The following is a 15,371-nucleotide window of genomic DNA, read 5'->3' on the forward strand; positions in this document are numbered from 1 at the left end:
CTTTTTAATGTATTCGACCTTGCAGAATGAGCCCATTAAATGGGCCCATAGGGCCCAGCCCAATTACTCAACTAACAATGGGGCCTCAAAGGCCCTGGCCACACACCATTCAACAACGGTCGCGGCTTGAACGTCAATGTCATTTATCAGAAACTTCAATTTTTAATGATCTAAGCGCGCTCTCAAATCTCGCAAATTTTAACAAGGAGTCATTTTCGATGGGGGTGAAAAATGCACCGTAACCTCTAATAAAGCCACTTCGAGTCCCTCACTAAGTCACACTAGCCGCATGCGATGGAGATATAACAAAGAGGATGACTGGGAGGAATTGCATCGGCGAACGCCTCGAACCCCAAGCTAGATCCTGTGCCCTCAGCCGAAACTCCTATTCCATGTTGGAGTTGTCCCATATCGGCTGTGGAAGGGACTGGTGATTAATTTATAAATGTGAGGAAAAGTCTCGTACTTTGAACTAACTTTTCGAAATGAGAGAAGCCAAAGACTACCCAATACTTAGTATTAGAGCTCAGGTTACCAACAAGTCCGGATAATTTTTTCCTACATTCATTTCATTCTTGTTAGGATATAAACGTTATTCCCACATTTTTCCTTTTGCTTCCTTAAAGATATTACATATAACATGAAAAGTTCATTTCATTCTTGTTAGGATATAAATGTTATTCCCACATTTTTCCTTGTGCTTCCTTAAAGATGTTACATATAACATGAAATGTTGGTGCACACAGTAATATGACAGGTTTTACAGGCGAATGTAAATTTAAGCAATGCTTCCCCGAACAAAATAACATGATTTTCTTCTAGTGCTAAATGATCGACATGCGAAAGAAAATCCCTCTCAATAGTTTTTCCCCCTTTGATGTTGATTCATTAAACCGCATAAAGCAAGAACTGAGTCTATTTCCACGGCCAAAAATGCTGGGGGCACAGCTTTTTGGCTGGAGAGACAAAATTATCCTCCTACAAAAACGCTCGCGCCCTGTTCCCACCTATGTAGGATTCCTCTCCAATCACTTGACCTCTGGCTCGTAATCGAAATCTCAATTGCAACCGGCTTCGAGTCCTAGCCTCCTTTGTCGCACTCCCACCTCCGCCGGCATCGCATCCATCTGGAGCAGCCTGAGGCCGCGGTTTGAGTAAGGCATGGGTTCTTTTAGCAATCAACTTTTACACTTCGCTGCTAAAGAGGCCAGCAACAACAACATCCATGACATTGGACCGACCACCAACGACCAGAAACGAATTTACTGGCACAGAAAATAGGTACCTTGAAACAAAGAATTGCACTACATAAAACCCGGTAAATGACGCCCAGCTTTTATTGTTTAATTCTTCTTAGTAGCCAGGCATCGGGCCAATTTGCAGGGACTCTCCGAAGGATTTCCCGATCATAAAGCGGCTTTCAGGCAGGTTCTACAGTACTATGACCGACGGCTATATTATACAGTCATACACCTGCTCATACTGTTACAACTACTCTACAAGTTCTTTAGAGCTGCATAAGCAGAGATATGTATGTCGCAGGTTTCTGCATCCCAGGAGAAGTCCTTGTCCATTGCATCCGCCATCTTTCGCTTCCATTTAAAGGGATTACTCCTCTAAAATCACAAGCAACAAATGTCCAAAAGATACCATTAAGAATAAGATCAACTAGCAACTTAAAACATCATATTGCCGGAGCTGGTAGATTTAAGTTTCTAATCACAGGGATAGATAGATCTAGACGTCTGTGATATATTAGCAAGGTACTCACCATTTCGTCTAGGGCTTGCTTGAGAGATATATTCTCAAACGTGGACTTTATGAACTGTGAGTACTCTGAGATATCATGGTCGGGATCAACAACATGCCTGTTTGGACGCCAACGATGAAAAATAATGGCACTTGAACACGCTCCTAAATTTCAATGTATGGGTATTAAAATACTGGATCAACGCACGAAAAGGTCACCTGGATCTGTCATTAGAAGAAGACAGCACGACTGGAGCAGCTCCATATTTCAATGCCTTCATCTGCAAAAACTTCAATTGCACCTTAATTATCCAAGGAAGAAGCAAATTGCACAGTGAAGTCCTTTGTGCAGATGAATGCTCAACGAAGGAAAACAGCAGCTACGAGGGCCTTGCAGGTCTAGTTCGCATGATTTCTAAAGATCATTTACTCAATAACCGATAAAAATTATAGAGACCAAGAGACATTTTATCAAAGAAAGCCATCCAACAGATCATGGAAACACGACTTAGAGTCAACTCAAAAATGCATTAATGAAGTTTACTTCAAACAGTATCTGGCATTATTTGCATATTCTTAAGGACCTATGTTTAATAATAATGAAGTGCTATAACCTATCTTCCCAATTGTTAATCTTGGCACACAGTATGCTGTGCCAGCAAGCACCAGATGAAAATACAATGGACTGATAGCTGATCAGCTCCAGATAATATCATGCACTTAACATACCGGCACTTGTAGTGTAGGATCCTCGAAAGACTGACACAAGATAATGTCAGAACCAGCAAATATCAAGTGGGACAGAGCTTCATCGTATCCATCTATGAATCTCACGTTTTCATCCTGCCCATGAGAAAAATTAGGAGGGGAAGAATTAGCCACTCTGGAAGATCAAGTGCAGTTAAGACACATCCTCACCCTGAAGTCTACAACCCTGATATATGTAGCAATATAAGAAAAGAATTGCAAGTCCAATAATGCTGCACTATAACTGCAGTGGCCGGGCAGCCTGAGAACCAAGCAGTCGAAAGCAAAATTTTTCTTTCAGCAAAAGAAATCTAATAAGATTGTTAAAGAAAAAGAACAAAGGAAAGAAATTATCTTTTCATGCAAATATCAAGTAACAGTATGTGTTTAGACAGTAACAGCACATACACAGAAAGGACAAAGGAAACCAACAGTTCCTGCCAATACCTTCAGATCTTTTATGAAAGATTCAGAGGCCCCATCCTGATTTGTCATTTTGTCTATCCTTGCCAAGATAAGCTGCACAGATTTGTTGATGACATTCAAGTATTGTAAATATCTCACAAAAAATTTCTTCTAAGTTAAAGCCAATGTTGATTTGCAATCCTTCTGAATGGATAGATCACATCTAAGGTGAAATTAGCTTCTTTCCTGTAAATGAGATTTCTCGACTTGCAGCATCTCTAAGCATAGGTCATGGCCAGTTTGCTTAGGTACTTTACTATATAACACTAATTCATTATCTCCTCAAGTTTATTTGTATGGCAGCAACCTGCCACTCCTTAAAGAGATCCTCTGAGAGCTGAATTACCAATTCATTGGGTAAAAAACAGATGAATAATATGAACCTGCCCACCCCCATGTGTGATACTCTGGACAACGGTTTTTAGTGTCTTCAAGTCAATATCCGATACTTCTTGGTAGATCCATCCAACCTGAAATAAGGAATTCTGTTTATATTGAGGGATACGCACAAAAAGGAATTTGCAGGAATTGAAAAAGAAAAGCATGTTTTTATAACCAAAGATGAACAGACTCTAGAACCATAGTATTCAGAAACTGGGCTCGCGAAATAAGTTCCATTTTACATTACTGACGCTACTAAACCAATGACATTACAAATCCGAATTGCAATATTTAGAAGCTGCTATATGTAATTGCAGAATACTATATAATCCAGTAACTCTTGAGTGATTTCAGATGATCCCACCTGAATATTGGGAAACAGTTCATGTATTAGGTGCTGGAAGCCTCAATGTACATAGTTGTGCCCCCATATATTACCACCATGAGCTTTAGTTGTTGTATAAAAACTATAAAGAGAAAGAAACTAATCCATGCCTACAAGGTGCATCAAATCAATATCTGTATGAAGTGACAATGCAGAGATTTTGCAACCCATGTCCCACGTTTTGCTAAGTAGAAAGACTATCTCGTTCCCAAGATTGCAAAAAGACTATCAAGTATTCAAAAGATTAATATCTGACATGGGATGCATAATTGCTTGCAAGGTACATGTAAGATTGTGACAGAGACATATAACAGAAAGCAATGACAGCCTGCACGATCTTTGCATCTACCAAGACATTTGAAAAATATCAATTTCATGAAATAAATGAAATTTGCATGCTCTATAACTACTCAATGTAGAGTATCATGAACAGAGAGACCACACAACAAAATGTCTGAATATAGTCATAGATCCTCCATAGTTTTGGATTTCATCACAATACTCACAAGTGCAATAGAAGCATCCTGAGGCAAACCCACATGCTGCTGCAATGCAACTTTGCAAGCTGCTTTACCCTCCAAGTCATCTGCACTGTAGTTTTCGGGAAGAAATTTGTCCTGGAAAGGATCCCATGTGGAGTTGTCAAACCCACTAGGAGCAATTAGCAACTTGTCCCTATGATGAAAGTATACCAAAGAAGTTTATTTCACTCATAGGAAAGGAGAAAGACGATGTTGCAATATATACTCTACTGATAAAAAAAAAGTGGTGTAAATTAAAGCATTACTTGTGAGTTGCTAAGGTGGGCTCCAACCCATAGCTGAAATTACGGATTATCCTTCCTTTGGAGTGCATGGATGAAATAATTACAACTTTGTTTGAGAATACGATTCCACCCTGGAAATTTACCCAAAAAAGGAAAGGAAAGGATAAGTGATGGTCGGAAATAACCTAAGAAAAACAATGACAATTGCAAGTCTAGGACACAAGATTGATATGGATAATGTTCCAAGAAAAAAGAAGAAAATGAAATCATGTGTTTCTTGTGTCCAATCCCTATATTCAAGTAAAAAAGGTGACTTTCTGCAATGGATTCATCTTTTTCTGGTACTAATGATGGCTTTACTATCATTGCCCAAAAGAGTAGTGCGTGCAAAATTTCAAATCATATACTCACATTATGTATTTAAAGAAAAAGCTTGTTGTAGAATGAGAAAGATTTAGCTTCAAATTTAGAATCTACATAGATTCATTGAATAAGAGGAGAGTTATGTAGACTCCTCTAAATTTTTTTGATGTAGCAATATACGGCATTATTCATTCTATTGCAGGCATCACTTTATGTGTATTTTTTGGCAAAGAGGTCAAAGATGTTTTGGCTTTTCTTTATAATTTAGCAAGATTTAGATCCAGTAAGAAAAGGCAAAAGATTATTATGTTAAACATAAATAGCTAAAATAGCTCATACACTGGCTCATTGTCACTGCCCATAAATAAACTAAATGGAGGTAATGCCTGACTAGTACTGCCAGTGCATCTTTATAGGATTAGCTAGAGAAAGTCAATTCTCTTTTTTGCCTGAAAATTAAAACTAACAAAGCAGAAAATTATCGCTCAATTTAGGCATTTATACTCTCTGAAAATCATTTGACAGACAGAGAAAGACTTTAGAAAGTAGGGCCACCCCCAAAACCAAGTGCACACTAAACAATAGCTGAGTCCTTACGGCGCCACAAGAACCGTCCATTTAAACTGATCAAACTGCCTTGAGGATGAGAACCAAAAAGTTCTATTAGCAGAAGATGCTCTCAATAACGATGGTGAACTATTCTTGTAAGTTGATTGATGAAGGTTTTGAAGAAACGGTAATTTGAAAGAATGAAAAAATGCTCCTTGAAAAAGTGCCCCTTCTATCTTTATACCAGAGAGGAGAAAGTGAATAACCCTAACAACATTAATTGAAGTATGAAACGCTTTTCTTAATGAGCTTTCTTGAATTTACATGAAGGTTCCAAACTCTACCTAAATCGATGTCTAGAACTTTCTCTTCAGGATGAAATTTGTAGATTTTAGACACTAGAATGTAACTTTCTGATCATTGCATAGTGGATCTTGAAGACTGGGCTAGGCCCGAACCAGTCTGGATCAAACCGAATAATTAAGGTCGCGGTCAAGTTATGTTGATCGGTGCAAAGCTCAGAAATCTCTAGCCGAGACATATCAGCCAGCCAACCACAAATAGTTATTCAAAGTAAATTAATTTGGTAACAACAAAAAATCCCGTTCAGAGCTGCAGACTAATAGCCAATACACAAAAAGAAAAGACCAAGCGTTACAGTGAATTTTTTTTTTTTTCTTTTTCTTGCTTTCTTCTTATAATTGATGAGATCCGGACACATTAACCACTAGACAAGTTGTCGAAACAAACTTTCAAACAATAAATTCAGTAAACTTCTTGCTAAAATTAGACTTCTAAGAATTTAACTAAATTATCACATGAAACTGATGTGCCAACATATTCAATCTCTACCTAAAGAAATTTACCTTCAACAAATTTACAAGGGATGCCCTGGCATTGTCTTGGAAACGATCTGGACGATGAAGACGAGCAGGTTCTAGTCCACTTAAAGCCAACTTATCAGGTTGCTCAAGACACTGATAAGTGATATCTACTAAATGAAATCAATGAGGAGGTCCAGGATACAATGGTCAAGCCAGATAGGACAAATAGCTACATGCCTGTGAATTAAGGTCGTGGCAAGTTAGCAATATTTTTGCACCTTCAAGCCCCTACAAATAAACATAATAAGATTTTGTTAGAAGAATACATAGACAACGAAGAGACTGCATATCATTAAATGCCAGAATGATGAGGATGGTAAAACCTTTCCATAAGCATATTAACATGCTGCTATAGCCTACTGAGTTCTCTTATTCAGCATGTTACAAACTTACGATACTACTTTCTCTTCTATAATGAATCTGTAGTGCTTGATGCATAACTTTATTTTCCTTATAGGGCATTAAAGTAATTTCATTTTCAAGATAACTGACCTACAAAACAGATTCAGCAATGAACAGAGATAGGTAGTCACAAAATGAAATGCTTACAGTGGCTGATTATGTGATGCATTAGCCTTGCACTTAGTGCCGCATGCAAGTCGAGTTCACCATTATCTCCGGATGAAAGCAATTACTATGCTGATCTAATTCCATTGTAATGTAATCGCAGTTTTAGTATAGGACAACCAACGAGTAGACTACCTCACACTGAAATGTTTTTTTTTTTTTTTGGTAAAGGCACACTGAAATGGTTTTATCTTCTCTTTATCAATAATAAATTAGGCTAATCCTGCTTTATACTGATACTTTATTCCAGGGATAACAATTGGCATAAAATTAAAGACAAGGAGGTTTCTTTTCTCAATAAGACAAGGAGGTTTACAAAACAGCTTCTTGAAGGCAGAGGGCTTTTTAATTCTTGATGTGTCGATTGTATCCTCATTCAACTATATGCTCCAAAAAGAGGTAAGAGTTGGCCTTGGATTTAACATCACATATACTCACATAAAATTCATCTGAGTGTGAAAGAACAAAAAATGCAGCTCCCAGCGTTACCTGTTTCACAAAAATATCCCAGAAAAGAGGCCCCACAATAGAAGTTTGCCAGTTGTGTATATGCAGAACATCAGGTTTCTTTCCAGCTTTGACCAAATAATCTAATGCAGCACGGGAGAAATAAGCAAACCTGAAAGTAGCAAGAAGGTAATGTTTGACACATACGGTATTGCTATTTGCTGTAGTACTTAAATTTAAATCACACTTTCAACTAATAAACTAAGCTTTTCAAATATTTGACAGTGGTTTGACAAATATGGCTTAAAGTATAATCCATGCCCCGTATAAAAAAGTAGTTTTTTTCATCTATCAGCTTAAACTTTTGGATTAGATATTTTAATACTATTAAAGATGGAAGCAAAATTCCTAAGGTCTTATTCAGAAGCAGAATCAGAAGAAAAACTAAACAACATGTCTTTAAGCAAAGCAAAACACAGTAAGTAGACAATAAAGGCACAATCAGAGATAAGAATGGAATACTATTCTTGAGCTATGGAGTAATATTCTTGAGCTGAAGAAAACATATCACTCGTCTAGGCAGACAAGACGCGCAAACATGCACTCGGTCTAGGTCATCCTGTTCTCCTTCTCCTTCTCTCTCTCTCTCTCTCTCTCTCTCTCTCTCTCTCTCTCTCTCTCTTTGAAGCTATAATTATGCAGAATGCCATGCGTAGTCCCTAAACTTTCAACAATCGGGTTTGATTCCTTCCGCTAAGTATACTAACATAAATTGTTGATGTGGCGTCTAAATCACTAATTGACCATTAGTGTCCAAGTTGGCATCTTACATGTCCAATTGCATGGTTCAGATGCTTCCACGTCCTCCATTAAGGGGGCCCATAAGATGAGTTGGCCCACAAAATGCTGAGTTGGTAGTCCATGTTAACAAGAAAGAATGTGACTTGGCATTGCATCTAATGGCAGGACTGCATTGAGTGGATTTTGCAAAACTCAGTAACTAAAAAAAAAAAAAAAGATCTAGGGACGACATTGAACATCAAGAAAAATTTCAGGGACTACCCATGCCGTTATCCCTTATAATTTCTGCTGAATTTCTAGACACGGGCTCACACCGTATCCTTGGTCTTGTCAAGACCAGAAGTTTCAAAAAGCACATTACGAAGTAGTGCAAAAAATAACACATATGTTTGACTGACCGCTCAAAGTCATCTGAGTAGCCATATATCTTCTCACGGCTAAAAAAGGATGAGAAAAATATAGGCTCGATGAGAGTAACTCCAATACCGCAGACGATTCTGCAAGAAAAGAGCGAGAGGTAAATACTACTGTTTCCATTTTAAACTCCACATAAAACAGTAACCTATGAAGTCATTATCAGGATTTCAATCACTCTAATCCGAGGTAAATACTACTGTTTCATATAAATAAGAACCGAAAAGATTGCAAATGACTAACCCAGTCCAAATCCTGTTTCCATGCAGCTGACCATTATAGTATGAATAGAATTCTGCCCCAATTTCTCTTAGCCCTTGAACCTCTGCAAGGTTCAGACTTGCATACCTGTTTCCAAAATTGATTCCTAAATAAAAGTATGAGGAGTTCCAACATCTATACCTGACTCATATCATGCTAGACTAACCAAATCAATTTTCTTTATTTCGTATAAAAAGCTCTAATAGATCTGCCTGAACCGCGGAGGCATTCCAACATAAAGAAATGTCCCCCCACACACCCCCGCAAAAGAGAGAGAGAGAGAGAGAGAGTTTAGTAAATAGCTCCATGGCATCATTAGTTACCTTATTTTTTGTGAGGGCATGCTTGAGTATGTTATATTGCAGTTGTAAATATTTGCAAGCCATCAAGCATCTTACTATTTTCTCTCAAGGTAGCAATCATCAATTGGAATATCAAACTAATGAATCTTAAAATCGAACCAAGTCATAAGGTTTGATGAAGAAACCCAAATGCTTTCTACCATAATATAAACTAAGATGCTGCATATTAAGAAGTTTTGAGTAAGACCCATGATTAAAGGCGAGATATATTGATTTCAAGTACATAAGATGATTCCTATGTGCAAGACATTGCAAGAAATTTGTTTTACAATGACAAGTATCACACTCAAGAATAGACACAAAAGCCGTATGTGACATTTCAGTTACTATAGGACTGTAAACTAACAAAACTACATTATATTGTGGTGAAACTATCAAAGTATAATCTATGTTGTGCAATATGAGATAGGGTATTATATCAATAGATGGAGGAATATGACAAATAACGGGTCGATATATCAGTAGTGTACCTATTCATTTCAGTATTTCAATATTCACCTTAAAGATACATTTAAATTGAAACTTGAATCCAACGAATATAGGAACTGATAGATTCTAATAACTAGGCATACTATGATGCCTACCCAATTTCTGAATTTTTTGGAGTTGATAAGGGTAGCATTCGACTAGATATGGAGATCACTAATTTCTCTGGTTAAGTTTTCCTATTTAAGACACTCAAGACCATCAAGAACGTATACTTCATTAATGGTGGATTTAGCTAGGTGATGCAGGTACTTGATCACTTTCCATTCTAATATTTGTGCAAATTTTTCACACAATATACTAAATCTATCATTCTTTTTCATACTCCATGTTTCAAAATCCTCTTCAAACTCAAGGCTTAAGGCCTTATCTTTTACTTGTAAGCAGGTCCTTATGTATCTAAACTTGTAATGTTCAAATTAATTAATGCAGTTCATAGTTTTCGAGAATTATAATCAGAATTCAACTGAATGATCAGCTTTACTACTGTGGTGATGTGAAAGTGATCCCTTATTCTCATCCTTCCAGCAAAATGTCTTATGTTAAGCACATGCTACCCCAAACAAAAAAGTTTCTAAAGGAGATTTTACTAAAAATTGGCATACCATAAATTGTTGTAAGCAATTGCAGAAAGAAAGTATGAAAGAGAAGGTCCTTGATTACTTGGGCAAAATAACCTCTACAATGTGGCCCTTTCTTTGTAGTGCGCAGCTCAACCCTGTTACATATGATGCCAAAGATCCAACATAGACCAAAGGTTCCATTTCAGTGCATATCTGAACAATGTGAAAACCATTCCTGAACAGAAAAGGCATGAACTGCAAAATTAGTAGGGATCACAGATAACCGTTGAAAGAAATATGCAAGTCATTGGAAATTACGAGTCTACTTGATGGTGGATCATAAAGAAAGCACGTCAAAGGGATGTTATAATTTAAAACGAGAAAAGAGTACGGTGCCACATTTTGTGATCTCCTGTCCTGGTGATGCTGAAATATTTTATAGCACACAAAAAAACCAGTATATATTCCTAGACAAACCTACCTTTTGCTTCCATCAGCAAAGTGACGAAGTTTCTCAAGAAGCTCCGAATCTCTTTGGTCCAGGACATCAGAGAAGACGTCAGCTATACTAACTTTACTATCCACGATTAGCCTCCTCCAATGGGATGCCTCCTCAATATTGACTTTCCGTGTAAGGACCATTGAGTCTATTCGATGCAGCAACTCCCACAAAATTGATAGCCTATCCTGCATAGATTGAGACCACCATGAGATAGAAAGCCCTACAAAAGATGATAATACATACTTGACTGAAGACTCAGTTGCCTCTAGTAGGAAGGGAAGCTTGTGGCTGTGAAAGAGGTATGAATATACAAATACAAATTGAAGGGAAGAGAGAAAAGGCGCAGAACAATACATGACCATGAACAGCTAAAATCCGTCTTTGTTGCAAAAGACAACAAAGTCGTAAGTACTCGGTCAAATGAATAACTTGTTGAACGAGCAAAGGTTATTGTTCAGAGGCATAACAAGGACAACAAGGTATATCCAGATCAGATCAACTCTCCAGCCAAAGAAGGATAGAACTTACAGTGCCATTAGATCTCCCATCAACGGCTTGATTTGCCAGCTGAAACTGCTCTATCTGGCCAAGCAACAGTTGTTTCTCACTGTTTGCTTTTTCTAGCTCCTCAATGACCAGGAGCCGCTGTTTGTTTAAATACAAAATATCTGAATGGAACCATGAGATGCATCAGATGAAAACCAATTACCACCAATCCATCAGTAATAACAGGTGTTGAGATATCCGACAAACTCATTTCTTTTTTATTTTTGGCTTTTTGAGATGACATACGGAATTCAAATCAACAGGAAAAGAGATAAACAGACTTTGTTGAGCTTCTTTGAAAAGCCACCAGATGTCGGCATGTTTTCCCTCTGCTTCGAGATTTGATGGTTGAACAATTTCCTGTAATCAACCCTACCTGTTTAGCAGAAGAGCTTATAAGAATTAATATTGAGGATTGAGGAATATCACTAAATACCTCAGTCATCTGCTCATCTCCCTGATTTTCCGGTCTACAATGAAAGTTGCTCCAAATCAAACATCAAGATGGAGGGAACACAAAAATGCGATGTGTATAAGATGCAACCAAAGAGCAAAGCAACTCACCCAATATTTGAGGGAGTGGAATTTAGTCCATTCACTTCCCCATTTTTCCTGTAATTAACATTAGGTGATAAGATGAACAGCATAACTAACATATAAATTTGTGAAACGACCATTTGATTAAAAAAATGGTTCAAGTATAATGAAAGGAGAAATAAATCTCAGATACAGAAGAAATGCCACCTAAAGTAGACATGTCCACTTTATAATAAGCTAGTATGCCTACTAGCTCAAGAATACTGCAGAGATGCTGCTGAATTAGATAATGTACAATGGAGGTTTGATCAAAGTAAAGACTCCACAACATTGGTTTCATGGTGTGAAGATATCCTAAGCTTTATACTGATAATGTATGAAAAAATGCACCATAAAAGGCATCAAGGGACCCCATAAAAAAACAATTTCAAAGTAAGAATCTATAAGGTTGAAACTCAGCAACCCGATCGATGTATTGAGGAGTAACTAGAAAGGCATGTGTTCAACTTCACTATATTAAGAAATAATAAGTTTCATACCATCAAACTCTTCTAGTCTCTCCATTATGGCAGCTGAAACATTTGCAAGGTTGAGATGTAAAATCTTACTTTTTCTTTTGCTATTCCATTCAATGAGTAAAGTTCTTACCCCAAACAATGTCAGTGCCCACACAACTATAGAAGTCACAAAATGTCATATAGTTTGGGTCCAAGGGAAAATCAAAACCAGATGGCCAACTAATTCATCACAACCTTCACCAAATATTTTTAAATGTCAACCAATGAACACCCACCTCTACTTCCACGAACAAAGGAAGCAAAGTTTCTATTGCTCCTAGCAGAGAAAGAACCAGTGGACATTGCTCATTCATCTGGCTTTCTACAGCGAATAGCTAGGTCCCCAAGTTGCTGCTTATTGAATGATAACAGGCGTGCAGGTCCAAATGGTTCAGGGAGCTGTTTAGCTGCTGCAGACTCTGTCTAATTCACTGAAAACTACAGAAATGACTTCACAAATGTATTTCCCTTTTCCCACTATCAAATAACATTTTCCTTCGGCCTCCTTGGTAATCTATTGCCAATAAGGATACCGAAACAATTTGAGAGACTCCTCAATCTCCCATAACACACTTCAATTACGAATTGCATCCCAGCTACCGTTAAATGTTGAACCCCATTCGGAGTTCACAAACGCTATATTGTTTACGTAAACGAAAGAAACAGATTATGAAAAGGTGACATTGCGGGGGCCTCACGACACTGCAATATTTCTAGGCTTCAATTTGAACTCAAGAGATGAAATCCGAGCACTCCATAATCCATATTCCCATACCCACAAGCAATTAAGTTAACTCCATACATCTCATATCAAACCACCACGAGCTTCCCTTCACTATTAACACTATCGCGTATCGGTGTTACAAATTACCTTCAGTAGTCAGTGTAACAGGACTTTTCACCAACCAAGAGACACCGAAGCAGATCCATCATGTCATATGTAAGAAATTCTAACTGATCAATCAATGTTGATCAGTCCAAATGACGTCAACCGAAGTACCGTGACAAAAGATTTCAGAGGCCATTAACTGACATACAGTAATCAAATGCATCCTGTCAAACTGCACTATATTCGCACCAGAAGATCAACCAGTTCGAGATTAATTTCCCACTTCTCTTCGTAGTGGCTCCTAATTTACTTTCATTTCCCACCATCAATTTCAGCGCAACCCGGCTCTCGCCTTCGAAATCAAGTTGGGTTTTCCTAAAGCCAAATGGGGCTCCTAAATTTGGACAAAAACTAACCGGCAAGCTTCGACATCATTCTCGATCGTGTTAGGTAAGCACGTAGATGAGGGGATAAGCTGCTCAGCACTTACCGGGAGCGACAGACTGAGAGATGATTGGGGGATCTCTGGGTAGCTGTCGCGCGGTTCGGGAGATGAACTGGCGCCGGGATCGCTGCTTTGATCAAAGCCTCCATTGGCAGTGCAGACAAGGTAACCTGGAGACAGACACAGAGAGACACATACAAGACAGACAGAGAAGGCGATGTCGCAGTGCTGGACCAGATAACGGTCTGGACGGGGAGATATGCCACTGTTCCGCGAGTCAAAAATAGTTGCGGTAAATCTGTGAAAATATTATTCATATTCATCTAGCTTCTAAAATTACCCACTATTTTAATAATTAAATTTACCCAACTATCAGTAATCTATGCCTATTTGGCAACGATTCTAATTCTTATATTCTATTTCCCATAACAGAAAAAGATGAGAAGTTGTTTTGTAGTATAAATGATTCTAATCCTCAAATTTTCTAATTTTCTCGAAAACAGATTTGGAGCAAAAAAAATAATAAAAAAAATTAAGCAAGGCCACCACCACCCACCGAAAAAGAATAAAAATAAAAATAAAAATAATACTTTCTTTTTTATTTTCGTTTTCTTTTTTTTCTTTCATCTTCTTCTTCCAGCCAATCACCATACGGGGGATTAGCTAGAGGCAAAAGACCTAGTTAGCCTCAAGTGAAGCTCACCAAGCTGTGACGAGGTGAGCCTCACTAGATTTGGGTTGGTGAGGCTCGGCCTTGCCTAGCTGCAATGAAGCAAGGCCTCACTCGGCCGCCGCAAGGTGAGCCTCGCCACATCCGAGATGGCGATGCTCACCCTTGCCGATCGCCACCTCTAGAGAACAAGAAGAAGAAGGGGGAAGGAAAAAAAAAAAAGGAAAAATAAAATAAAAAATCGAAAAAATAAATAAATGTTTTGTCAATTGAGTCAGTTTGCCCAATTTTGTATCAATTCAATTAAGACCGAAACCTTTTAATTATGCCACTTTAGTCCTAAACATTTTCATATGTTGCCAAATTGAGTTCATTTAGCCAATTTTGATCGAAAATCACTAAGTACAAGTGATGTTTTGGACATTTTTTTGATAAAATTTTAATGATTTTTTTTACTTTTTATTTTTTTTATTTTTTTTTTATATCCAAGATCCGTCGATCGTAATCGAGTCAACTCACCAACCACCTTTTGGACGGGGCGAAGGCCCTTTTCGACGGCGACTATACGTGGAGGGAGGCCGGCCCCACGACCCACCAACAAAGGCCCCCCATTTAAGTCCGAGAAACGTGTTGGGAGAGTTTCGAACCCCCGACTACCGAAAGGGGTTAGATTCTCACCAAACACGCCATGCCCGTGGTGGGTTTTTTTTTTTCGTTTTGTCTCTTCTTTTCTTTAGTTTTTTTATTGTATTTTTCTTTCTTTCTTTTTTCCTTTCATTTGGACCGGTCACCCTCACCCACTAAAATGAAAGGAAACAGAATAGAAAAAATTTATAAAAGATCCAAAATTTTAAAAGACTTGTAAAAGTTGTCCACATTAGTATCGGTCGTGCCATTTGTGACAACCAACATCCACATTAGCAACATCTAATCAAAATTGATCGAAAGGACCCAATTTTGCATATTGTGAAAGGTTTATCACTAAATTGATATAATCAAAATGTTTAGGACCAAATTGACACAATTACAATAGCTTTATAACTTTTTGGTAATTTTCACAATTAGGGATGAGCATGATTTCAGGATAGAATCTAG

General features: G+C 37.8%; 1 protein-coding gene across 2 annotated transcripts; it reads right to left on the minus strand.

Moving 5' to 3' along the window:
- Positions 1–764: 764 nt before the first annotated feature.
- On the minus strand, positions 765–13,880 carry LOC115753815 (probable starch synthase 4, chloroplastic/amyloplastic). Of its 2 annotated transcripts, none has more exons than XM_030692636.2 (20): positions 13,652–13,880; positions 11,803–11,850; positions 11,675–11,708; positions 11,520–11,598; positions 11,221–11,360; positions 10,672–10,877; positions 10,291–10,425; positions 8,762–8,866; positions 8,503–8,601; positions 7,346–7,475; positions 6,467–6,517; positions 6,272–6,382; positions 4,515–4,624; positions 4,234–4,402; positions 3,345–3,431; positions 2,944–3,015; positions 2,479–2,592; positions 1,969–2,030; positions 1,772–1,868; positions 765–1,616 (listed from the first exon to the last, which is right to left on the minus strand). In XM_030692636.2, exons 1-20 carry the CDS (start codon positions 13,753–13,755, stop codon positions 1,497–1,499), a joined length of 2,073 nt encoding a protein of 690 aa, XP_030548496.1. In that variant the 5' UTR covers positions 13,756–13,880; the 3' UTR covers positions 765–1,496. The 2 variants fall into 2 exon arrangements, with proteins under 2 accessions (XP_030548496.1, XP_048130122.1); XM_048274165.1 differs by having other exon boundaries at positions 11,675–11,703; positions 13,652–13,696.
- Between the last annotated feature and the right edge of the window lie 1,491 nt (positions 13,881–15,371).

The sequence above is a fragment of the Rhodamnia argentea genome, chromosome 1 (assembly GCF_020921035.1).
Source record: "Rhodamnia argentea isolate NSW1041297 chromosome 1, ASM2092103v1, whole genome shotgun sequence".
Lineage (NCBI taxonomy): Eukaryota > Viridiplantae > Streptophyta > Magnoliopsida > Myrtales > Myrtaceae > Rhodamnia > Rhodamnia argentea.